Source organism: Electrona antarctica, assembly GCF_951216825.1.
Source record: "Electrona antarctica genome assembly, chromosome: 16".
Lineage (NCBI taxonomy): Eukaryota > Metazoa > Chordata > Actinopteri > Myctophiformes > Myctophidae > Electrona > Electrona antarctica.
The window spans coordinates 16888271-16915833 of record NC_136797.1 but is presented as its reverse complement, the minus strand read 5'-3'; the positions used below and the strand labels follow the sequence as shown (position 1 = coordinate 16915833).

The following is a 27563-nucleotide window of genomic DNA, read 5'->3' as shown; positions in this document are numbered from 1 at the left end:
GAGGCACGCTGGTGTGTCGTGAGACAAGTCCTGATGTGCCTTGGGATGTTGTGACAACCACACATTGTTCATTGTTTACTGCAATATACTACAACTTTACAAAAAGTTATGAACTATCTTTTAATGATTCATTCTTTGTGCACACTCATTTCCCGGCAAAAAGGAAAATACTGTAAAAACATATTTGTACCACTTTCAAACTGGCGTCCCTACTGTATCTTGCCATTATAGGCATTTTGTCATTTGTTATTTAAAATACTGCGTCGCGCCTACATTTTCATGCCGCTGGCCTTTCGTGCTTCCTTCAAAGGCTTCCAATTGCTGTCCACGTTCATTTCTAAACACTGTTGATGATGATGATGGTGACAAGCCAATGAATCAAGGGCATGGCACCTCTTTAACGTGAGGACATGATCCACCCCTACTTCCTGCTAGAGGTCTGCAAGCCCATCGGGCCCTGACGGGACCTGACACCATGAGTTGATTAGGGCTGAGCTCAGACCCCTTTTTTATTATTTTATTATTAGATCAGGCTCAGGTCGGACTCAGGCTCATTTAACTTCTCTACTTTCACTGACACTGAAAGCAGAGATGTTTTATAAGTCTGCGCTATGTTAGCTCTCGTCTAGTCTCTGAAACCTGATGAGCTGGGAGTGAGTATGTGTTGGTGGACATCCTTTGTCAGCCTTCTGTCGGTCCCTGACTGTCTAACCAGCAGGCTCTTTCTGCCTTGTTCCGGCTTGTTTATGTTGAATTTGCTAAAACATATTTTTTGGAGAAAAAATACCATGCTGCATCTGTGATGTTCCTTTTTACCGACACCAAGTTTAAAATAAGAATTGAGTGCACAGAATATCAATATGAAGCAACTGAAAAACATGTTATTTCAATGGTAGTGGATGGAGAGAGAGGTTTTTTTGTCCAACCACAAAACGGCAACCAATGGGTGCGAAGAGGGGCACAACCACGGGCGGAACTTGACAAAGGGTGAATTAAGCCATACAAAAAAATATATATATATTTGTATAGCATATATTTGTATATGCATACATGGCATATACATATATGCAAACTTAGGCATGTAGGCCTAAGTTCAATGGACTTGTTTTATTAAATAACATTTGAAATCATTGAAATCTTTCTTCACTGTTCACAGAAGACCTTAATTAATTATTCTTATGTGCTGCTCGATCAGATAGCTTGGCTTGATTCTTTAGTGTATGTTTATGCTTCTCTGTAATGGGCAGTCACGATTAATAGTTGTGAGCATCGTTGTGGGTGGCACTTGTTCATGTCAATTTACTTATTTTTCTGCTGCTTTATTATCTACTCAGTAGCTTCAACTGCATCGCACGCCATTGTTTACATGCATCTGCAATGGTCCCGGGTCTTGCTCAGGCTGAATTGTATTGAGTTGTACTTGAAATGTACTGTAATTCTGCTGTTAATAAATACTTCAATCAATCAATCAATCACTCCAAGTGACTCTTCCCTCTCCTGGTTCCAAAGCCATAAAATGACCTCACCCCTCAGTCAGGACTGCATACTCACTCCCCCATTTCTGCTACAGTCTGAAAACCCACCTCACCTCCTAGCACTCTTCATACCTGCCTATTTTGATATTACTTATACTTTGTTACAGTATGCATTGTCTGTATACACAAATGATAAATAGCCTATGTTTGCTTAGATAGCATGTTGAGATGCTAGGCTTGATGTTTACCTTGGTATTATAGTTACTTTGTAGCACTGCCTTTGCACTCCATTTACTTCATAATTTACCCTGTTGTTTGTTGACTAGGGTTCGAGTCATGTTCTCTTTCTAAAGCCCGCCCCTAACCACACCAAAGGGTCGCCATGCAACTCCTTGGGTCCAAAGGGTTGCAAGGAGTTGCATGGTGACCCTTTGGTGTGGTTTGGGCCAATATTGAATTCCATGCATTAAATCACTAGGGTCAATGTGCAACAGGACATATCACACCGCTGGGACAACGCTAAAACCGTCTCGACCCTTTGGTGTGGTTAGAGCTTAAGGCACTCTGGATAAGAGCGTCTGATAAATATGCCTCAATTGTGAAGAGTATTTTACTATTTCCATAATTTTTATACATGTATATACAAAAAAACGGAACCTTGAGCCCCATTTCTTTCTGTAGGTATCGAGGAAAATTTGAGAGGTACACAAGTGTTACTACGAGTGAGTGGAACAAATGCACAGGTTCACTACCAAAACGACAAAAGGAGATAAGCCTGTATTAAACCATGAATTGTTGAGCCAATAAACATGCACTTACTGTAGGTCGCTTTGCAGGAACTAAAAGTTGTAGAAGAAAGCAGTACCGAGTCTGTCTTTATTTACAGGTAATGCGATTTTGCTATATTGGTGATCTAACACCCTCATTACGCATGGATCAAACGGTACGGCGAGGACCGGCGGCATGGAACCACAGTGTGTAAGAGACAGGATTAGGCGGATGAGAGGGATGTTCTCTCACAAGCGGTGTGTTTGAAGTCCCCCGCATGCCTAATTGTCGACCTAAGACCCTAGCATCTCGAAGTTCATGCCGGTTTACAGATCGGTTTCTTGCCCTCCCAGTGTTTGTGTAGTGGTGGTGTTGTTTTCTAAGCAATTAACAATCTGACACTGTGACCTTGAACTGAAGAGGCAGACAGATGAGAGAGAGAGAGAGAGAGAGAGAGAGAGAGAGAGAGAGAGAGAGAGAGAGAGAGAGAGAGAGAGAGAGAGAGAGAGAGAGAGAGAGAGAGAGAGGCTGAGTTGTACTACTAGTGAATGTAGTACAGTTATTACAATGTCTTTATGACAGTATTCATTTTAGCTTAACAATCCGGGGAAGTGGCTTTTATACACTACATTAAACCATTCCAGTGAAATACTTGTTGTAGTGTATGTAGATTAAGCAATTTAAAAAAACGAACTAACAAGCTACTGACTGTTATTTCCCTACCCACCAACTGCATTTACATTGTAAACTGCCTAATAAGTTAATCACAAAATAAATAGAAATGTAATGAAATAATATAAACTGGGATCTGATACTGGGTGTTGGAATAGGTTCTGATATTGGATAATGAATTGCATTTTTAATGAATTGCATTTTTATAGCGCTTTTCCAAGTGCTCAAAGCGCTTTACAATGGTTCATTCATTCATACATTGGGAGGTGAAGCGGCGAACAGTCGACGCCAGCGTCCTCACTTCCCACATTCACACACCAATGGTGGCAAGCTCACACCAACCGACTCATTGGAGGCAATGTAGGGTTCAGTGTCTTGCCCAAGGACACTTCGACATGTGGACAGGAGGAGCCGGGATTCGAACCGCCGACCCAGGGATCATTGGACGACCTGCTCTACCTCCTGAGCCACAGCCGCCCTGGATGTTCACATTATCTGTGACAGTGACAATAATTTTCTGATCGGATCCAGAGACGTAATTTTGCTGTAAACGTGTATGATGTGACTTCCTCTTCAAGGCTGCTTATAAAAGTTTCCATGCCCGAAGGGCTGAGAACTTATTGTTTTTCTGTCCGTTTATTATAATCTTATTCCCTCGGCTTTTCACAAGTTCTCTTGAGACGGTAAATGGCAATGCTGGAGACATAAAACTCATGAATACTAGATCATTTAGATATGATGTGCAAACTCAGATATGCCAAAGAATTTCCCAGTCAGCCAGATGATATAATGCAAAAATTAAAGGTTAAAATGTTCAATATTTGAAAGGCTCCTACACCGTAAATGTGACTGGAACCACATTTGGTTTGCATATCCAGGCCTATACTGTATGCCAAATGTACTACCAAGCTCCACATAGAAAATGTTCTCACCATTTGGATTGTTTGTAAAACACATTTTTTTACGACTTGTTGCATCACTTCTTGATGCTAGTTGTGATCCTATGCAGACGCACGTTACTTGGTACTCGTTCAACTGTAATTTATATAAAAATGATAATAATGTAATTTAGAGCATGTTGTTTAGATAGATGCTAGGTTTGATGAGCTGGTATCAGTTACAGTATTTACATTTTACAGTATTAGCTCTATTTGCTTGACCAGTCATTTCTTGACTAGGGTTCATTGCATTTACTCCAATGTTGCACTTAAGAGTAAAGGTCGCTATGGATAAGAACATAATGCTAAATAAATTACTAAATTGTAAATTGCAAACCTATATATAGTATGATTGGATTGAGTAAATATTGTGTTCAGGCTTTGACGATAGATGAAGTAAAGTTCTGACCTCTAAGGAAATATGTCCATGTGAGCCCAGGAGCACGAGGCAGAGTGTTACACTGTGCCTGGAGGTGCTCTGCTCACAGGCTCCTTTCATAGCCTTCTTGTGCACTTGTTTTGACTTTAATATCACAATCCATCGGGGGCCTTGTGGAGGGAGTGCTGGGGGCAGTTTTTTTTTATCAAGGTTAAACATTCGACAGGATAAAGTGAGCTCCTCAGGAGCCAAGCTGGGAGAAAGTTAGACCAGTCAAAACAGATGACTGGACTAAGAAATAGCCTAGTACTCAGTTATACTTAAAGGACCACTTCACCACTTTTCAACATCTCTTCATATAATTGGTCCTCACTAATGTTCATGATAAAACACCACCATTTTTTTCCTACTCAGTCTGTGTCTCATAGGAGGGCTTTGGGCAGTTCGGACACCCGTCCACCAGTGACATCATCATTAGGCAGATTTTTTTTAAACAAGATTTGTTTTAAAATATATTTAGATTTTTATTATCGTGAGAACGATGGCTTCAACTTTTGCATTGCAACCTTTCAGGAAAAGAAAGCCTGCCGTTTCTATTAGCTTGGATTCACCATCGATGATGTCACTGGTGGACGGGTTTCTGAACTGCCCACAGCCCTCCTATGAGACACAGACTGAGTAGGAAAAAATGGTGGTATTTTATCATGAACATTAGTTAGGACCAATGTACCACAGACGAATAACAGTCTAAGTCCACACTATTGATCCATAATATATAAATGATAGATAAGGGTTCAGGACAACAAGGCCTTTTCGTGGAGGGGTCAGTCTGAAATTTGGACTTAGGACTGTTTTTCGTCTGTGGTACTCAGAAGTTGAAAAGTGGTGAAGTGGTCCTTTAAGTAAAAGTAGCCTACCAATACCATATGCAATACCACAATATGTATTCAGAATGTTAAATCAGTAAAAATACAAAAGTATTTACCCTATACCCATCACATTATTGGACAAATATTGATCATTAACCACTTAGTATGGCTGGTTAACCACATCAACCAGCCATACTTTTATACTTGAAAATGTCAAATCTGCAGTACTGCAAGCTCACAACGCGTCAAAACGTGTCACATCGCGACACATTGTGAGCTTGTGTAGATCTGCTATTTGAAAAAGAACTGTTAAGATTTATAATTGTATTCCTTATTAATAAACCAATGTGTGCAAAGCAACTAGTAACTAAAGCTGTCAAAGTGGAGTAAAAAGTACAATAATAGCCACTATAAAAGCTTAAATTATAAAAAGAAAATGAAGGAAAAAATGAAAGAAAGAAATACTCGATTTGTGTCAAAAAGGTACTTCAAAATTGTACTTAAGTACCGTACTAGAGTACATAGTCCACCACTAGCTGCCAGTTGGACATTGGTCAAAGAGGCAGGTTGAATTCCCCTGGTGAGGAAGTGTCTCAGTGCCACTGTGGGACACTGTGTGGCTCAGTGGATAATGCACGGCGCCTCTCAACAGGATCAGAATGGGCTGTTATTGAGACATGTATTTTCATTTTCTTTTCCTTGTATCATCACAACATGATTCTAGGTAGCCTAGGCAGGAGTGTCAATAATACGACATGCAGAAAGAGAATTCTGGGCAGAACGGGGTGTACTGGCAAACCTCAGAACAGAAAGTCCTAAATCTAAAGACTACTACTACTACTAGCTCTAGCTGTGGTTTCATTTGCCAGTTGCAATTTTTCCAGGTTGCCATGAAGTCTGAAACATAGGTTCAGATTGTCCTCATCGGACAGTTCAATTATAGGACAGATTTATCTGACAAAACACATTGATATTGTGAATTTGTGATGATAATATAATAGTGTGACGACAGCGTAATTTCTGTATAGCCTTGTTATTTAAAAGAAATAAAAATGTATTAAATAAGGTTTAAGTGATTAAAAAGAGCTTATACAGTACCATATCACAATATTACAATATCCAAATAAATATTCTAGTCTCTAGTCTCTCACTTTATGTATTTTATCTTTACTTATTTATTTAAGGGAAATTAAATCAGCTGTAGACAGTTGTTATGGGATACAGTGTTGCAGAGGAGTCAGTGATGGTGAAGTCAAGAAAGAGTTACCTGCAATGTGTGTTTGGAGCGATGAGGTCAAAAGGAGAGATGATGGCCATTTTCATTCAAGTATATTATTATACTGGTGGCTTACATACAGTAGGTAAACAAAATATACATTTACAGTCCTATCTTGACGGTCCAATAATCATAATTCTGTATTTTTTTTAATTTATTTTTTTGAAAGCAATACATTTATTCCACACTTTTTAAAGGCTCTCTGTGGATGCTCTCTGTGGATGTATTATAATTGTATTATAATTGAATGAATTCATTTTCATCTAAAAACGAATATATTTTATAACATTCAACAACAAACTTTTTCTCTCAGCTGCCCAAAGACTTGTGTACCCATTTTTGCAAAGTGATTGAAGTTCCATCCAGAGGGACATGGTAAGAGCAGATCAGATGAAGACAGGAGTACTTTATACAAATTGGGGTTGGTTAATTAAAGAGGATAACATCTAGTTTAATGTATGGTTTATTTGATAGGGACTACACTTTTCAGTGCTGGGAAGGTTGAATTTGTCAAGAAAGGCGAGTTGGTGCATTATCTGCAGGCAATGTAGAAGCTTTGCTCTCAAAAATACGACCTGGAGGCTGACAAAGGTCAATAATTTGAAGAGTAGTGCAGTATTTGAGACACCATGGTATTAAACTTAAGCAATAGATAACTGAGGGGAAATATACTTTCCACTCAGAAAGAACCTACAGTACTATGCTAACAGTCAGACCTCAATCCTATAGTTAAAGCTGTATGCTACAAAGAAGGGAACATACTGTACAGTTGGGTGCCACCGATATTGTCCCTTATCATTTGACCCATTTAGGCCTGACCTCAAAAATTTTAAACATCCTTCTAAATCCTCCAGTTTTCTGAAATAAATATTTTCACGATTTTTCAAAAATAGCAGATCTACAAGCTCGTAGCGCGCCACTCGGTGGCGCGCTATGAGCTTGTAGATCTGCTATTTTTCAATAGCTAAATTATAACATGTTTAAAACACCAAAAGGGGTTCCCGCCCAAAATTCGTTAACTGTCCTTTTGCGCAGATCACGCAAACCTCAGCAAAAAGAAAAGGACAATATCGATGGCCTCCAACTGTATGTCCTTTGAAGTAGTGATCCAAGAACCATATCTGGTTGGTGCAAAAAGGATGCAGAGAACAGAGAATATTATAGGCGGTGCGGTGATGAATTCAATTTCTGGGATGCTGAATGACAGTTCCAGAGCGCGTTGACGAGACACGCAGTTATTTCCCCAGAAACGTCAAGTAGGGGGAAGTGGATGAAATGAGTACATAGTGATGAGTCACAAATGCTAGGAAAAGAAATTCAGGATACTTGGGGGGGAAAAGTGACACAAACAAATTATCATGTTTTATTCCTTCCCAGTACTATATGGGCTCTCTCAGATAAGGTCCCTCGTCTCTTTGTCACTAAATATTCCTGCAGCGAAAGAAAGTAACCTGGGTCTGCCAGGCAACACCACTGGTACCTATTTATTTTCAAATGCATCCACTCCAACTGCCCCTCATACCTAAAACAGTCTCTGAAACCATTCACATCCCCATACCCACTTAGACACACTCAACATCCCTATCTTATGGTTCCCAACAGAATATTTTCAGAATCTGGACGCAGGTCTTTCCACTACAAAGCCCCATCTGACTGGAATAATCTCCCGCTTCCACTCAGATCAATCACCTCTCTAGGCCGCTTCAGGACTTCCCTGTATTCACAATTTCACATCTTCAAACAACCTGTTCATGCTTCTAATGCTTGCTCACATGTTTACCTCTACTTTGAGACAGTTTATAATACCGTTTCCCCACTATTCCCATATATAAACGAGTCGGGGGTCAGGGATGGGGTGGGCCGTGGGGGTGGGAGAAAGGGAGCAAGCGAACTGTATGTCATGTCATGTCATGTCATGTCATGTCATGTCATGTCATGTCATGTCATGTCATGTCATGTCATGTTGTATGTATAGGACCCCCTCTAAAACGACATCTCAAGGGGCCATCCTCTCAATAAACTTCAAACTTCAAACTTCAACTTAAAGCTCCAGTATTTCTAGTGTTGTAGTTGTTGTTGACTTTGTTTCTAGCTTTGTTTCTCCTATGCCAACCTGTAGTGCTACACTGTACAGTCACACTCCCAGCTCATATGGTGATGGTGACGAGTTGGGAAACACCTACAGTCACATTAGCAGTGTTGATTTCGTCGACTAATACTATGACAAAAGAATGTTCGTCGACTACCTTTTTTCACTGACGAAAACTAAATTTTCTGAGCTACAGTATGATGACTAAAACTAAGACTAAATATATTGACAATTTCGTCAACAAATAAAAACTAGACTAAAATGTTTGGAAGAGATCCAGTATAAGTTATTTTACACTTGGTTGCATGCTGAAAATAGCAGATCTACAAGCTCACAACATGTCGCAGCGCAACGTGGTGAGCTTGTAGATCGGCTATTTTCAGCAAGTGTAAAAACAGTCATTACGACGGCATCAAGGCCCGCCCAAAATACCTTTTAGTCGACTAAATCAACTAGATTTAGTCGACTAAAAATAGACTAACACTAAAACATTCCAGGTGACTAAAACTAAATGAAAACTATTCAAGAGACTATGACTAAAACTAAAATCAAAATTTGCTGTCAAAATCAACACTGCACATCAGGCATTTGATGCCACAGGATCCCCTGTCACATCACGTTTCACGTCCCCTAACTGACAATGGAATGTGGAGGTGCTTTTCTCACTCCCAACTCGAAATAGGGTCAGTACCAAAATTTAAAACAAGGCAGGCGTGTCGTCGGAAGTGGACTTGAGCCCCATGAGGCACACCTGAGCAAGGCGCTAGCCGAGCGAGTGTCCATATCTGTGTCTGCCGACTGAGCATCACTTGAGTTGCATACAGATGGTAAATGGTAAATGGTGCATTTATATAGCGCCTTTATCCAAGGCGCTTTACAGAGATTGTGCATTACATTCACCCATTCATACACCGATGGCAGCGGAAACCATGCAAGGCACCAACTAGCACATCGGAAGCAATTAGGGGTTCAGTGTCTTGCTCAAGGACACTTCGACAGTAACTCTGGGGGAGCCCGGGTTCGAACTGGCAACCTTGTGGTTACCATCCAGGCACTCTACCCCTGAGCCACCGCCAGATATTTGGGAATCATCATAAATAATAGAGCATGGAGCAATTAACTCCTTGAAAGTAATTTGCTTCCTATTGTTAATAAATCTTGCTTAATTTGCTCACAGCCTCTCTGGCAGGTATCTTCCATAGGTTTACACTGAACCTGCACGGCTACAGCCTTTGCCGTTATGCTAAAATGACATTTTACGCTTATATCAAAGATGCAAGGTGTCGCAACTATTGCTTTGATAAAATCATTTTGATTTTTGTTTTTGTAATACAATATTAATTGTAGTCCATTTTGAAAATGGCCTTCCACACCATAATCTGTGTGGCGAGGTGAAGACTTCAAAATATACAGAGGAGAGCGAATGTTAGTGCTACATGTCATGTACACGTCAGTGTAGCTGCTGCAAGGAAGAGGGACAATGGTGTTCCCATAATGCTGTTTTGAAGTAATTGACTTGCCCAGTGTACAAGCCGTTTCAAAAGAAAGGAGTATTGTGCTTGTGTCGGTGTGTGTGTGTGTGTGTGTGTGTGTGTGTGTGTGTGTGTGTGTGTGTGTGTGTGTGTGTGTGTGTGTGTGTGTGTGTGTGTGTGTGTGTGTGTGTGCAAACAAACATATAGCTGTTTGTGCGCATGTGTCTATGTTAAAGTACATCTTTGCAGATCTTACTACATTGTGAGGAGGTGACAGTATGTCACAATGCATTCTTTGTGTTGAGAAAGCTCTCTCTCTCTCTCTCAGTTCTACAAAATTGCTGCCACAAGTTGCCAGCACTTCATGTAGGGTGGCAGTGATTTTCCAGTGCTGAGTGAGCTCCTCACAAAAGAACAATAGAAACCAGCTAATATCAGCTAATTTGCCCATTAAAGATAATTAAAGCTAGATGTAAAAGCATGTACTTTACCATAGGTGCATTATGAGTGTCAAGTATTTTCCTATAATTACACTCAATTACAGCCATCAGCTATGTCGTGACAAATGTGAAGCCATCTGCACAGACAGACTTCTATTCTGTGACAGGAAGGTCTATTATTATGCACTCAGTTGTAAGTCAAACCGTTACACAGTGTCCACGAGTGAATCTCATAACCAATCGACTATTTTCTCCCCACACAATATAGAAATCAGGCAGTGAATTGAAGTAGAGAAAACGAACAAAGCACCAAGCCATTGTGTTATGCAAGCAACTGAATATATAAATAAAAACAGTACCTAAACAAGCAAAAATTATTTTCACAAACAAAGCCAGCAGCATAGTTTACATGGGCAAGATTATGCAGAATAGGCAATGTGCACTGTGCAGTAATCGGTCTTGTGTATGTGTGCTTCAACCACCATTGTTTTCTCAGTAGAGAATGAGGGTATAAGTGAACAAACTAACTTTTCTCTAAAACCAAGAGCTAAAGTATAGCTTGTTAAACAGAGTTGAATCTACTCTGCTCCATCCCATAACAAACCCTGTGTACTCCTGCATAAAGAGAAGCTACGAGGTCAAGTTACAGACTTCTACCAAAAGCAGTGTACAGTAAATACAGTAATTACCTCAGGTTGCATCGCTGTGGACAGAGTTTTGTGTAGGAGGGGTGGTGGTGGTGGTGTGAGTCATACCTCGCATTCTCGGGAGCCTGAGATGGTGTAGGTGCAGGGTCCGGTTCCATTGACAAGCACGTCCATGGCCTCCGAATTGGTGGGCTTGTAGTCCACATAGTACTCCTGCAGAGGGGAGCTCAACGTGCGTTCCGTCTCCCTAGATTTCTTGCGGCGTTTGCGGGCGGCAGCCGAGTGCTCCTGCAGCTGCTTGACGCTGCTGGGGTAGCGCTTCCAGGACACGTAGATCACCAACAGGATCATTGCCACGGACAGGAAAAGGGCGACGCTCCCGGCCACAATCTTATGAAAGGACACAGGCTCAAAGTCTTGCTCTGGTGGTGCCACGGGTGGGGTGACCGGTGGAGAGGTGGGGCCTCCGAGGAACCCTTCCCCTTTCTTTCCGGGCCAAGTGGGCGACGCAGGAGTGACCGGACGACGTTCGGTCTGGGCGGGGACGCTGGATGGAGTCGGAGGAACACTTACAGCAAATGGTGTGACTACACTTGAACGGCAAACACTGTGAGCTGTAACAGCATCCATAACTTTCTCACCCTGGGATTCCTTGGGCGAAGCACAGATCATAGTGGTCTCCTTTACTCCTCTGAAGTTTCTCAGCCAGGACACAAGAGGGCAGATGGCAGGACCACAATCCCACACATTCCCAGCCAAGCTTATGGTAGTCAGAGAGATCCAAGCAGCTACTGCTTCCTGCGAGACATTGGTGAGCTTGTTAGAATCCAGGTTGAGGGTCTGGAGGTTGGGTAGGCATTGGTACACCACAGCGTCCACTTCTGTTAGGTCATTCCCAGACAGATCCAGTTTATGGACGGAGGTCCATGTCCAGGTCAGGCCCTGGCTCATGGAGCGAATGCGATTCCACTGCAGGTACAGTGCTCCCAGATTGTAGAGGCGGGGGAAATGAGAGAAGTTGATCTTAGAGAACTGGTTGTGCTCCAGGTGCAGCTCAGTGAGTTTCACAAGACCTGAGAAAGCATTCCGGGTGATGCTACGCATGCGGTTGTAGCCCAGGTCTAGGAACTCTAGATTTCTGCAGTCTTGGAACAGACGTACTGGGATGCTCTTCAGGGAGTTGGAGCGCATGTGAAGGCTAAGAAGTTTGCGCATACCCTGGAACTGCCCTATCTGCAGGGCCTGTAGCTTGTTGTACGATAGGTCCAGATTACGCAAATTGGGTACTGGGTGGAATGTGGTATTGTGGAGCGAAGTGATTTTGTTAGAGCTCAGGATTAATTCTTTGAGCCTGCGGACTCCTTGGAAGGCCATTCCGTCAACGGATGCGATGTAATTGTGGTCCAGGTAGAGCCAGATGAGCTGGTTGAGGCCTACAAACTGACCCGCTCTGAGACTCACAAGGCTGTTGTAGCGTAAGGAGAGGCCCTGGCAGCCTCCTGAGAGGTTCTTGGGGACATCGCGAAAGGCGCTGGACTCACAGTAGACAATCTTCCCATCGCAGCGACAGCTCTTTGGGCATGGACGCTCACTCAGAGATGGAGTTGCCGCCAGCCACACTTGCATCAGCAGTGGCACCACCAGCCAGCGCCGCCGCCTGGCAGAGCCTATATAGAAAGGAAGAGGGGGGGGGGGGGGAGAGAAAAGGGAAAGCAGGTGAAATTATTGAACAGCACCAATTCAAACTTTTCTCCTCCTCTACCTACAGTATTGTCGCTTATTCTGAAGTTCAGTATGCCTGGTAAGCAAATGAAGAAGATATGCCCCCCCCCACAACCCACCATGCCTTGAAAATGTCCTCTGGACCAGTAAAATTGTGCATTTATATAGGGTGCATTTTATCCAAAGCGCTTACATAGATTCATACGCCTTGCGGTTCCCATCCGGCTGCTCTACTGGCCACTCTACCCCTGAGCCACTGCCGCCCCCTTTGCTGATACATTTAGGGGAGCTTAACATCATGGTACACTAAAAAAACATTGATATTATGTACCATGTGCACTCGGGGCGCTCGCTGGCCAAGTGGTCCAGGCACATGCCACATATAGGCTTTGGCCTGACAGCGCGTCGCGTGTTTAAGTCCCGTTCATGACGACCTTTGCTGCATGTCTCTCCCCTTCTCTCTCTCCCTCTTTTCTGTCAGTCTTCACTTGATACTATCAATAAAAGCAGAAAAGCCAAAAGAAAATCTTTACAAAAAAAGAAAAGAAAAAGCTACCACTATATTCATCTATTTCTTGTTTAAAAAGGGGGGAGGCTCTTCCTTTTTAGTGGCAATTTACCAATTTGATCCAGTGAGTGCTAAAACAAATAAATTAACAGACACATTTGGAAATGGAATAATATCAAATTGAAACGGATTCTCTTTCCTGATTGCATGGAATTGGTGACACACCTGAAAATGTATTTTCTGTTCATTAAAAAAGCTTTCAAAAACTTTCAACCTTGAGGGGGTGCCAGGTGGTCACCAGATTGGTAACCAAATTGACCCTTATTACATCTTTAACTGTGTAACTCTGATTCATTTTACGCTCTCAAGAGTTACATTATTGTTAAAAAAGTAGAACTATTTACAAGAAGTCTACACAATTAGAGAATGTAATATAATTGTTATTTTGATTTAGCCTGTTATCTCTGCTATGGTACCACATCAATACAGCATGGAATTGTTGACAAATTCTTATCCAACGATAACAAAATTCTTTCGTTTTGGGACTGCAAGCTAAATCTCATTAAATGGTGGTCCGTGGCACAAATGCCAAAAACATAATGGGCCTTGATTTGAAAAGGGCTGAAAACCACTGCTCTATAGCAATGTTTATTTTCAGAAAGAAAGTTTGTTTCTGACCTAATTAAGACTTCGACCCCCCAAATTAGGTAGGTTGAGGGGTGTGGTGACTAAAGTGGACAACATCAGTTCCTAAACATAATGTTAGTTTAACGTGTCATCTACGATCTACATCAGATCTAGACTGGAACTCCCCTATGCTTTTTATGGCATAGGCATCCCATACATCAGGATCCGCTGGGAGAAACTAGGCACAGCTGCGTGACATGAGACTAATTAATTAGAGCGACAGAGAGAGAGAGAGGAGTGTGTGTGTACGTGTGTGCATCAATTTAACAAAGGTGCAGACGATCAGAAATCAGCAGAGAGTGAGCGACGTTTGCGCTACTTTATGCCGAATTGAAGTGGCCTCGGCCCCAGACTTTTTTTTCTCTCCCTGGAAATAAAAACGTCTGGGTTTCTGAGGCTACATCAGATCTAACTCTCTCACTCCAATAATTGGAAGTGGCTCGCGTTCCTCATTACACAACAACAGGACAGGCACACAGGAAGAAAGGACCATACAATATTCAGTACACATTACAATAATTTATAGAGCTCCCTAGCCGTAGCTGCCCTGTTCTGCCTGTCTGAAGAGGAACATGACAGCTAATTTCAAGAAATAAACGCCTATAAGGTCCTAATGAAACGCACAGACACACGCGTTACACTACACATTTCAATGAATGAAGATCTAGTCTGAGTCCATATCAGTGCTGTTGTTTGTTCATTTTACACTACATTCTGCAACAAGACCATTAAACACATTAAAAAATTATTAAGACACGTTTCTGTCCAGCCTGCATCATCATTCACAATACAGGAATGTATATTGGCTTCCTCACTGACTGACAGCTATACTGTCACTGGAAATAAACAGAATACATGAACAGAAATAACATCACATATTATAAATACATGATACCAAATGGTTCCGTTTCCAAAATAGCATATTACTATTATAGTGGGTTGGGATTATTGCATTAATAACATCCTAAAAGTCACGCAGTAGCAGCTTGGAGCCTCTGCAGTCACCATGTTAGCTTTAGCTGCTAGGCTAAACTGCTAAGCAGGACATTACTACACCAAACATTGTGGAGAGACACACGGTCAACTTTTCCTCCATTGAAATACCCCCTAGTGGTTACACTACTTCATGTGTCTAACCCACTTTATCTCACCTGCAATAAGACAAACACAAACAATGTTTCTGTCCAGACTTCAGGCTGTATCATTCACAATTTCACAATAATACAGGATGTTTTAGCTTGTTGACTGCATGGAGTGACAGAATCCTGTAGCCCACTAGGAGTGTAATGCTCCCTTACAGTGGGGGCCACAAGGGGGCACAGTTCCTTTGGCAAGGAACACAATGACTATTTTAGTAGAAAAGACTTATCCCATGAACTTGACTATGTATGAACTTGAGGAGGAATACATTATAATGAAATAAATAAAGAACAAAAATTGGGGGTGGCTTAGGTTATCCTACATGCAGGCCGACGGTTTATCTCAATACAAGGCCAAAAACAGGCCGACGGTTTATCTCAATACAAGGCCAAAACTTGCTAATAGAACAAGGACACCCCAATTCAGAGGACGTGCTAGGATTTTAAACTGCCGGACAGGATGAGTATGATTACAGTTTACCGGACATCTGGTGTGAAAAAAAGACAACACAAAAGCAAATGCATTTGTGTGCGTGGCATGAGTGCATAATGATGCATGATTGCCGCATTGTTTTATAATAGAACCCATTTTCTTCAGTAATGAAAGGGTAGGCCGGCCTACTGCACAAAAATAGGCTCTTCAGAATAATCCTTTATCACGTTGATTGGCTCAGCTGGCTGGCAATAAATCAAAATGTACTGTAGTGTAGGCTACTCAGAGGCAACATAATATTCAGTGGTGAGTGTCGTGCATGTGCCTCGGTAGAGTCATGCAGCTTTGGGACAGTTGATTAGCCTATAATAAGCTTTTGTGGAGATACAGTCTCATTATAGAATTTCAGTTGGAGTGGTGCGGTGGTGGAAAAAGTGCTCAATTGTTTTACTTAAAGGGCCACTTCACCCCTTTTGCAACCAGAGCTTATTCCAATGATGTCTAGGACACAAGAAACACTTTCCTGGGGGGTTTTGTGTGTGCAATATGTTTTTTTGTTGTTGTGATATTTTAGTCATGACCTAAAAACCTGTCATGAAAATGTGGTCTCACTTCCTTCCTGGACTACAAAGTCACACCTCCATGCAGCCACTCTCTACAAGGAGGGGAAGTGCACTAAAGCATTATGGGCATTGTAGGAATTCAGCAATCCAGTCAAACTTTAGTCAAACACACAGTCTTCATTATTTTTCTGGCCATAGGGTGCAAATTTCTAATTGTGCTACTGTGAAATGTAGTAAAAGTAATTATACTGTAAGTAAGTATAAGTATTGGTATAAAAATGTACTTTAAGTAACAAAAGTAAAAAGTACTCATTATGCAGAAGGTCCCATTTCAGTTTACAAAATGTATAAAATCATAATAGTAAAAGTATTTTGAATAGCAGATCAATACAATCACACAATGTGTTGCATCACTCGACGCATTGTGAGCGTGTAGATCGGCTATTTTCAAATGGCCGAAATGTATATGGGGACGAAGTGGGTAATGTAGCCTATATGTTGTCATAATAATCTACAAAGAAAGTAGTAAATTTTCAAATAATTGTAGTGGATTAAAAGTATAATATTTTACTCTGAGATGTAGTGGAGTAGAAGTAAAAGTATTGTAAATTGTAAATAAAGGCACTAGAGTGCCCAGCAGATGAGGCAGATTTTATTCTGAAAAGCCCCGCCTTCCAATATTCCTAACGAGATGCTTTGTTAAGTCTGAAATTAGGACAGAACATCTGCGTTCTGATCAAAACCATGGACAGCGCTGCAGATTCGCTGTAGATTCAGAGATAATAGCAAGTTTTGTCGGCCCGTAAACAAGGAAGTGAATGGCTGCGCGCATGCGCAAAACATGTCCGGGAGCTCAGAGCAAGGCGTAATTGCCTAACGGGAGCTGTCAAAAAATTGATTTTAACGATCCGGTTTTATACCCTTAAAAATAACCTCCACACGTCCTGGGACTTCTACGGGAGTAGGCTAATTATAAAGATGTCTGGGGAAATAATGGCCAAAATAAGTGTTAAGTACAGTACTTAAATGTACTTAGTTACATTCCACCACTCAGTGAAGCTGGAACCATGGCTGCTGTTGTGAAATCTCTTCAGGGCATCCCTGTCGGATGCTTCATCTTCAACATGTGCATTGTTGATTTGCGATAGCGCAACTTGATGTAACACAGCTTGCATTTGACCTGGTTGTCATTACTACACAGAACTTCTCCGTGCCAATCTCACAATCTTTGTAATGCTGTGTAGCCTATTGCCCTCCTGTGTGAAAGTGTGTCTGTGACAGGTCAGTGTGTAGAGAGAGCACACTTTTTTTTTGTCCGGATGTCCGGAGGGAATTATTTGTTCCCAGTAAAAAAAAAGTCCAAATCGGTAATTACCGGCCTAGCACGCCCTTTGCCCTGTTTGTCATTGTATAATTCACACTCTGTCCACATGGGTGCCCTTTTGTTTGAATATCAATATCCATCCACTTGCAACTCTCACATTTCTTTTCACTGCCAAAGACACACTGTTTGCAGTGGTGGAAAAAACAAGCAAAAATCTTATGTTCGAAATATTACGTAATATTGGTGGTGAACATGTACTTTACCCCTGCACCAATAATAATAATAATAATAATAATAATAATAATAATAATAATAATAATAATAATAATAATAATAATAATAATAATAATAATAATACAAATGATTAATTCTCGTTGAGTGGCACACGACAAAGAGAAAACCATGAACATTATTCCATGGATCTATTAATCCAGATTCCATTGATCTATTACTGTCTGTTATCACTGTTTGTTTAAAAAAGGGCTAATTAGTGAAACTACAATGCTGACAGCAAAACAAAAATAAAAGGCGGTCTAAGGTATCAAAGCCAGCAATAATAGAAGTAATAAAGCTAGTCTGTACACAGCACATTAAAAACAACACATCTCTGCTGACAACAAGCAGCTGGGTGGACAGCATATGTCTGTGCTAAACAAAAGTAGCACTTGAGAGCTAATCTCGAATATCTGTGATGCCCAAGTCACGGTGTTCAAGTTCTTACAGTATCTCACTGTGATGCTGTACAGTACCAATACTGCTGGGAACAAATGAACTTGAATGGTTGGTAGACCTGTACCCCACCATGATATCACGCCTTGTCCGAGGTGAGACAGAGTTGTTTCCATTAAAATCGTTCCCCTTTACAAAGCCACTAATGTTCTGTCATTAAGATGCATTGATCTCCTTCTAGGCATCGGGTGGGTTGTGGTGTGTGTGTGTGTGGTACGTACTGTAAGATGGGGGATTCACTTCTTCAGGATTTTTACCAGCTGCTAAATAGCAAGCTGAGTCTATCATCAATGTGCAAACTAGTCCTGATAGTAGTCTAGTCCAGCTGGTTTTCTCATTGGCTGAAGTTGCTGTGCTAGTCCAGTTGCCTTTCTCATTGGCTAAACCGCGATGCACTGTTTGCACTGTTTTTGTGTGGCCGTGTGTATGTGCGAACCGCAAATATGTCTGGGCGGAAACGAACGACTCATAATACAATGGTTCCGCCTTAGAGAATTTTGGTTCCTACCTAAACTACTGCGCTGAAACTGACACAGAGGCAGTTATAGCGGACCCCCGCAGATACTAATAATGCAGCTGGTAATTAATTGATTTAATCAATTTGGGCTTGTTTTTTCTTTATCTCTGAAGGAAATCCGGCAAGGTAGGCCTACTGGCAAGTATCTCACGATACGAAACATATCCTGATACAGGAGTCCTGATGCGATACTTTTATGAGATGTTTTCTCATGCGATGCGCATGATGCCACAAGATCATTTGCATGTCCTCTCCGCAGTCTTCTCACATTACAGAGGGATCTACCAGTAGACTATGTAGGATAGGACTCCACACATGCAGACATTTTTCTTAAAAATAAAAAATAAATTAACTAAATTTGGCCTATCATGTCAGCATGTTACGACATCATATAGTACAATACGGGATTCACCAATATGTATTCTGATATTCAATATTGTGAGCACAACGTTAGCCCATTCAGGATGTGAACCCCTTTTGTTGTTTTAAAGATTATGTTATACTTTAGCTATTGAAAATTAGCAGATCTATAAGCTCGTAGCGCCGCGGTGTGATAGCAGATCTACAAGCTCGCCGCGGTACGAGCTTGTAGATCTGCTATTTTAGAAAAATCGTGAAAATGTGACGCAAATCTTTGAATATATGTTCTTTCAGAGCGAATGTTTTCAAGTCAAATCTTTGCTTCTGAGGGGTGCCTAGAACAACATATTTTCAGATGGGGGTTGGCAGCCAATTACATATAATTTTTGTATTCCTTGACATACGTAACATGAAATAGTTTGAGAACCACTAACATAGAAACATTGTTTTTTTTCAGAAAAATGTCTGATTTAAGAAGCTTTTTTTTTTTTATCGGCCCCATAAAGTTTGAAGTGATCATTGTTAGAACATCCATACTTCTGTTATTATTACAGATAAGACTGATCTGTCAGGGTTGGAGAAGTCCATGCATGTTTAATCGACTGAATCGGCTGGCAGGTGCCATCTTGGAGGTACTGTGTTGTGGTGCATGCTAAAACATCCTAAACTTGGCAGTGATACAATGGACGACTAATGATGACTGCAACAGTGTTGAGATGTAGATGACGCTTGTAGATCTATTGCAGAAATTTCACGTTAGTCAAATCCATTGGTGTTTCTTTTCTTTTCTTTTCTTGTTTTTTTAAATCTTGGTACCGTCTTTGTCAGAAGTAATTCCTTGACATAGGTTGGCTGAGCATCATCAAGGAGCATATGTTATCTAACATAGCCATTTTGTTGCTTGCCAAGCATCTGCTGATCCCATATGGGTGGGGGTGTGTGTGTCTGTGTGTGTGCGCGGGCGTGCACGTGTGTACTTTTCCTATTCGCTTTTCAGAAGAATCTTTCACCATCAGTTACAGATGGAGAGAACCACGGGACTGTGCAGATAATTTGTGAGTGCTATTGATTATACCAGAAGATACATCAATCGTGATTTTTGTTTTTTGTTGTCTTGTCTTGTATCCCACACTTGCTAGACTTTCATACAAACACAACCGAGACGAAGATGCTGATCAAGAGATGGAGCACAGAGTGTACAGACTCTGTACACAGAGTCTGTACAGTTAGTAGCAGAAGTTTACAACCATGCCTCGGCAACGCCTCGGAGGCATGGAATGGTGAGTATATAGGGAAAATGGGAAAAACTAAAAAACAAACAATAAAACAAAAACAAATAACAGGTGGAGACACTATGCTGAATACTAACAATTTAATGTGGCATAATTCCCCATGTGTAATGTGCCATGTGCTTCAAATTGCAGTTGCGTGGAGCGCAATTTGTGGATTGCGGAACTGAATGTGTGGGCTGTTAAACTCGATTACAATGTTTGCCGAGTTCTATGTGTGCTTAAATCACGTTCAGGGCACGAAAGAACACACAATGGAAGTGATTATGTTGTCTCCTTCATTTTTAGACACCCTTGCAGAGTGCCGACAACCTCCCCGTTCTAAAGGGTTATTTTATACTTACGTAGTTGTGCAGCGGTGTCGTGCAACAAAAATAGCCAATCAACAAGCTCACAACGTGTCGCTCTGTGACTCGTTGTGAGCTTGGAGACCGCCTTTTTTCAGGGCATGACACGGGTGCATGACCACGTATAAATCAAGGCTAACTGACACTGTACCGTATGTGGCTTAATGAGCACTCTGTGCCCTAATGCCTCCAAAAGCCATCTCCTTGACTCCTTCCTTGGTTTTCACTCTAATCGTATTCACAGAGGAGCACGCGTTACCCTTGGAGGTGTCAGTCATTGGGCTCCAAGCCTACTTAGCCTCTTACCACCCATTCCCTTTTTTCATCATTATGGTTCTTTTATCATATCTGCTCAGATGAGATATTCCTCCTCCATTGCACGTTCCAGCCGATTGCCCTCATATGTTAGTTAGATTTCTCCTTGAAATTTCTGGCCTTCAGCTGTTTTTTTTCCTTCCCCCCTAGTCCAAGCGCTGCTTTTTATTCATATGATAGTCATGGACTATCATCCTCACCCTTCCACTTCCACCCTTCCACGTTGTTTTCTATTTTTACTCCCACGCTTTCATTCTTCATTTTTTTGTTTTTGCCTTTCTTTCTATCAAAGCGACCCACTTTTTCCTCATCTTTCAAATGTATCCATAGAGATACATTTACTTTTCAGTAGTGAATATTTAACTGATGATTCTATGTAAAACTATGTCAAAACAAGGTTGCATCTGCTTAAAACATATGGTTCCATACTGCATCCCAACTGCCCTTGCTATATGAAGATGGATACTGCCTTTAAGTGCTAACACATACTGGGGGAAGTGCACTTTACGGCTGACCCAAAATAAAACCAAATGTAGCTTAATAACTTGGCAAATGGACTCAGTAACTGGTGCACTTTGAGTGCACACAAGTGGCTCATTGCTATTTGCTGCCTGTCATTGACAAAACTGCTATCAGACTCAGGAATGCCACTCAGATTCTGGACAGGAGCCTAACGCATAGGGAGGACGTCCCCTTAAGCTTAAGCCATCCTATTAGTCTACAATTATCTTTGAGCTGATGGTAATACCTGCCAAGTCAGGCCCATTTCAACAGTAGTTTAGAACCCATTGTTTCCCGGTGTCTGCAATGTCCTGGAGTATTCACAGTGCTGGTTAGGTAGAATATGGAACGCTCATCATCATGTATTCTTCGAATCACTGATATACACATGCTCAGATGCAAGTGTGCACACGCACATGCACACACGCCCACACACTGAATGTATGTTTTGTTTCTGCCTGTTGTCTGATTCCTGATTTCCCCTGGCGGAGACAGTTCCACCCGGGTGGAGTGAGGGACAATATAGCCAATCATCCCTCATCCAGCGGTGCACTGATTCAGTCTGTGTCCCTTTCACAACTCTATCCTGGTCTGATTCTGCATATGAACATACCAAGGCCTGGTGGATGCCAGAATTCACAACATTTGCTAAACTGACCCTTAGCACTTCAGAAGATATTCGTGAGCATGTGCTGGTAAGAAATCAATGTGCTATACACACAAAAGCAAAGTATTTATTGACTATTAAGTGCAATCATAAAGTGGATTGAGGTTTTGGGTTTACCTGGTTTACCTATATTAAAACAGCTTGGATACCAAATATACAGTACCAGACCAGTAATTACCACTTAACCAATCATCAATAATTAATTAATATTGGAGCAAAGGCCTGTTATTCCCGAAACCCCGGTAGTTTGGGGAAAATAATGGTCTGTTATCCTGAAAACAAATGTCCATTGCTCCGAAAATACACACACTGGAGTTGTTTGAGTTGACAACACCAGCACTGTCCAATGTGTCCATGGTGCTGAATCGGAAAGGGAGGCGGTGCACTGCCATGTTGTGCGTTGCGGTGCTTTAGCCTTAGCTAAAAATATAGTTACTGAATCGTGACATTGGGAATACTACCTTTGTGAAGCTAATTTCTAGTGTTTATTTCCTCAAAATGTCAGTCTCCAATATGCTACATTTGTATCTAACTTTAAATCAGTGTGTTCATTTTCTGTTTTCATATCAGATAAGTATAAATACAAATGGCATGAAAGGAAACTCATTGCTTATCAATTTTCAATCCCAAATAATTCCCTTTCTGCCTGTGCAGTATGCTGATGTTAAAATGCAGTTATTCTATTCCAATTAAGTACACTACTACTAAATACAATACATTTGATATTCTTGGGGGAGGTAGAAATGACATTCTCAAGTGCTTTTAACATTGCACCTCCTAATCATGTTAATTATAGGCCACTGTAACAATCATGCTGCCACAGCAGCATGGTGAAGACAATGGAGATTACTGGAAGATGTCTGCCTCACTGAGGAATTTCAATGGGTAGGCTAAGTGTCACGTGGTATATCGTAATTTGCACATTTTAATTGAATTATCTTAATTTATTTTAAAGCCTTGACATTTTTTAGAATTGCACACTCATAATTTACTTTAAAGCCTTGACATTTTTAGAAAAGCAAGCATTTTATAAACAGTATCTTCGCATTGCCACATCAATGCAGGGCATTTGTTATAGGGCATCAGATTAATGGCCTTAGTGTCCATTGGGAATGTTTTTTGGAACTTTTGGGTTTCATAGTGGGATGTTGGACAAACAGTATTGCACCAATGTTGAGTCTTTCCTGCCCCGACAGTTCCACCAGAACATAAACCACTGGGCTCCACAACGGATTCAAACCAACAGTGCAAAGAGTTGTGAAACTACAGTATAGGACCCTGGTCCTAGACCCTAGATAGAAAATCCTGTCCTGGCAACTGGTGGGATATAGAAAACCAGAAGAAAAACAGCTCAGAACAAAATCATGTCCCTGGTTCAATTCCAGGGGACATTGTGTGTTGCAAGTCCTTCCTCCTTCCTCTGCCTTCAGTTTCTCTGCTACCCAGTCTTAATAAAGGAGAAACTGCCCAAAGATATATAAATTCATGCTATAAGTCAGCATTACTAGGAGTTCTGACAAGATAGGGAGGCAGCAGAACTTGGTGTTCTTGAGGACCAGGGTAGAGAACCCCTGATTTAGAAGTTTGTTCATAGTTCAATGATATGGAGGTTAAGGTAGGTAGCCTAACAACATGTAGTCACTTCACTCATTTACTTGAATCGATTTACAAAATAACTCATATTATCCATAATCAAAGTGATGATAATAAGAAGGAAGAAGAGTCTATGAAAAATGGAACTCTGCATGTTTTACCATTTTATTTAATTCAAGTCTACTATCACACCATTATCCCGGCATTAAAATCTGTGCTGTGCTCCCCAGCTGACCATAGTGAACTAAACTTGAACCGATTCATTTGTCTGTAACCTTCCCCATGCAAAAACCTTTTGCTATGGGGAAATAATTAGATGAACATGTCTAGCTTCCTCTGACCGAGAGGCCTGCTGCTAACATGTCTGGCTATTATGCGCTACTAATGTGTGCAGACTTCTCAAGTGGTTCACGAGGCATTGGTTTCGACCTCTCGCAGATACTATGTAAATGAAAGGAAAAAAAGGTGAACTGCTTCACGACGCAGAGCATGCTGTTCCCATAGGGTATGCTGTTACCCTCCTTCACCTGACATTTCATGCATGCTGGACTCTGGTGGCTGTGGGGCCAGCAGAAGGTCATCTTGGCTATAAGGCTCCAGTGAATGCTGAATCCAGCCAAAGAAGCTACAGTATAGGACAGTCTACTGTTCAGTGCACCCTATATTGATTACATGCACACCACAACATGTACAGAGAGTGTACACATGTATGTAACCAGTCTGGTTACATTTGTACGCTCTCTGAGTTACAGTGGATACGTGCACACTGGGGAGTTTACTGTGTTGTTGGGCAGTGTCTCATAGAGATAATAATATTCACTTGCAGATTAATTGTTTGGTCAGAAGAAGAAAAGAAAATACTATACTACTACTTTTTCACTTGCAATTACATCTCTGCCCTAGAACCGTTTATTTTTCATGCAATTGTCTTTATAGCAGAACTCCTTTCTTGTGCTATGAGCCATAAAACATAAGTAGTCTAGTACACAGTCAAATTCTCAGTGTTCATTTAATGCTGAATGTAAAACATTGATGAAATAAACTATCTCTGGGTTAAATTAGCACTGAGGATTTTTTTTCTTTTTACTGCGTAGTGTGTTGTTAATGAAGAGAATCAGTGAGAAACCCCGCTAGATAATGGGACTACAGCTCCATATAATCATCTTGCAATTGTAAGCAACAGCATGAAACTACATGGTTGATAAAAGCGCTTTGTGTGTGTGTGTGTGTGTGTGTGTGTGTGTGTGTGTGTGTGTGTGTGTGTGTGTGCACGCACGCACGTGTGTGTTAGTTTCATTCACGACCAGCACCATTCAACTAGTACCCAGAGACCCAATATTACGGGATAAACTCTTCTTAATAGAATACGCAAGTGTGTGTGTGTGTGTGTGTGTGTGTGCACGCGCGTGTGCATGCGCATATAGCCTGCCCTACTGTATGCAGTGCACTGCATACAAAGCAGCACAAAAAGCAAATGTTCTCTTTTTTCTGATGCAGAATTAACGGTATGCCTGCACACTTTATAAAATGGCATCTACTGACGCACATCTTATCTAACCTCTGTGTTAAATTGGCAAACCTTGCATAGATATTTTGCAGCAGATGCATAACTGGTAAGTGAGCTCACACACACACACACACACACACACACACACACACACACACACACACACACACACACACACACACACACACACAGTACAGTTACAGTACAGCTTGGTGTGCTGTTGTGGCTTATATTGACCGGGTGCAGTAACACACCGTGGGTCGATATATCATGCCGTCTCACAATTAATGGCACAGCACCACCACCAGTGAACTTGGCCATCTGTGTAAAAAGAGTTAAAGAATGGCTGAGAGGGGATTAGGCTACACCTCAGGAAATGATAACGACGGACCTATAGCAGATTTAAAGAGGTGAAATGAACTGCCGAGCCAACAAGTACAGATGATTTGAAACCCAGGGGGGTGGGGGGGGGGGGGGGATGGGGGGCGAATAGATAAATAGATCAAATATATACAAGTCCCTATTAGCTTAGTCACATCTCCCCATCAGTAATGGCAGGATGGATGGAGGTGCTGGTGGGGAGGGATACTACTATACTGCATGTATAGCCTATACAGTATATGTGTTGCGTGTGTTCTATTACAGTGAGTTACAGTTCCGGAAAAAATAAATATAGCAGTGCAATAACATGGCAAAATCCATATTTTTCGATTGTATTGTTGTGACTACACATCATGTTATGTTCATGCACATAATGCACAAAATAAATGTCTCCCTCACTCATGCGTATTGTGTGCACACATGGAACTGAGATAAGGAATGTGACAGCACACGCACACATAATCTTATGATGATGACTGACACAGAGAGACATACAAAGAGAGAATTGAGGGATCGAGGTATTCGAGTCACATTGCCTGATTTGGAGACTTTTCTCTTGATAACAGGTGCCAAAAATCCAATAAACGCGCATCAGTGTCTATGGGTAAAACATGTTTAGTCTTCACAGTTATTGGTATTCAATGGGACCGGAATTGAATTGGATAATGGCCTATGCTTAGCTTAGGGGTGATCAATGATTATGCGGGGCCATGCTTTATAAAGTTGACTTGCTTCCAAGATTAAGCACGATTAGCATTCCAATCCATGTCAATGAGCCCAGCCACTCTAATTCGTCAAGAAAAAAAAGGAAGTTCCCCCTTATACACAAACAAAATGCATCATTTTCCTGGAATTTCGGACCAAACGTATCGATCAGTGCTTGTTTGCAAAACACTAAATAAGTCTAATACCGCAAGGAGATACATGGATGAAAAATGCAGTGCAGCTCCTCTGCGACTCGCGGGCTAAAGCACAGGCTTCAGCAATATCCCTCAAGCTTTTCCATCCACTTCGAAGCAAGATAAAGAATAACTGACCAGCACCACATAGCCTACACGACAGCCTACCACAGGTGCATTTAAAAAGAAAGACAGATATAGTCTAATACATTTAACCCAAACATCGGATGCAATTAATTGGCAAATGTAGTGTAGACATTTTGTCGCGTACTGTAGCACCATGCAGTGCACTGAAAGGAGGACAAGTACAGTATATTTTTGCAACAACCTACGATTCCGCTGTCGCCTATATGTGATAGTTATAAACCCTACTCACCCATATTATCCGTCAGGTCCAGTCCACAGGTTTTTAATGCCTTCTTGTAGTGCGCGACATCCGAGTCGGCATGACGCGCTCTCTCCACACCACAGAGACAGGTACCTTCCTAATCCACTATACCCCGAGTCGCCTCGCGCAGCCGCCGACTCCAAAGCGCACCTGCCCCGTCTTCCCAGACCAGGCGATCAATTCCGCAGTTTAACCTGGGGCCAAATGTAATTTAATTCCAACTACAGATATAATCCCGGTTTCACCAGACCTACAGCATATGCATAGTTTCCGGGTGCAAATCCCCTTTCAAGTTGCAGTCAAAAAGGGCTGTGCTGCAGCAGGTACTGCGAAGCCAAATCCTCCAAGTCATTCGTGTCCGCCGAAAATACGCATGATCTCAAAAACGCCGATGGTTCCAAGCGGAACGTCTTCTCGTAAACTTCATGGATGCATTTGCGCGACGTGCGAGTGGTACATTTCCGAAAGAACGAACGAGTACTTTGGATTTCCCCACCGTGGAAAAAGCTACACCGCCTGGGTCATCATCACACTGTTCTTAAAGATGCTCGTTCGTCTGAACGGTGGCGCACCGAGAACAGCGCGGATAGCCTGCCACAGATTCTGTGTTGAGGGATTCTAGAAAGAAAGAAAATACCGCTGCGATCTCAGTATAGCAAAAAATATATA

At 41.6% G+C, this 27563-nt stretch overlaps 1 protein-coding gene across 7 annotated transcripts in view; it reads right to left on the bottom strand.

Annotated features, from left to right (window-relative positions):
* The window catches only part of LOC306939189 (leucine-rich repeat transmembrane neuronal protein 4), a 136003-nt gene extending 108683 nt beyond the window's left edge, over window positions 1–27320 (bottom strand). For 3 of the 7 annotated variants that reach the window (XM_079523726.1, XM_079523730.1, XM_079523729.1), the window contains exons 1-2: window positions 26883–27320; window positions 11134–12692 (exon numbers count right to left, since the gene is read on the bottom strand). In XM_079523726.1, coding sequence (XP_079379852.1) covers window positions 11134–12692; window positions 26883–26886 — 1563 coding nt within the window. In that variant the 5' untranslated portion in view covers window positions 26887–27320. Of the gene's footprint in view, window positions 1–11067; window positions 12693–15093; window positions 15231–18351; window positions 18415–26882 lie in introns of those variants that run through there. The other 4 variants (XR_013791846.1, XR_013791847.1, XM_079523728.1 and 1 more) reach the window with 3 other exon arrangements.
* Window positions 27321–27563: the final 243 nt, after the last annotated feature.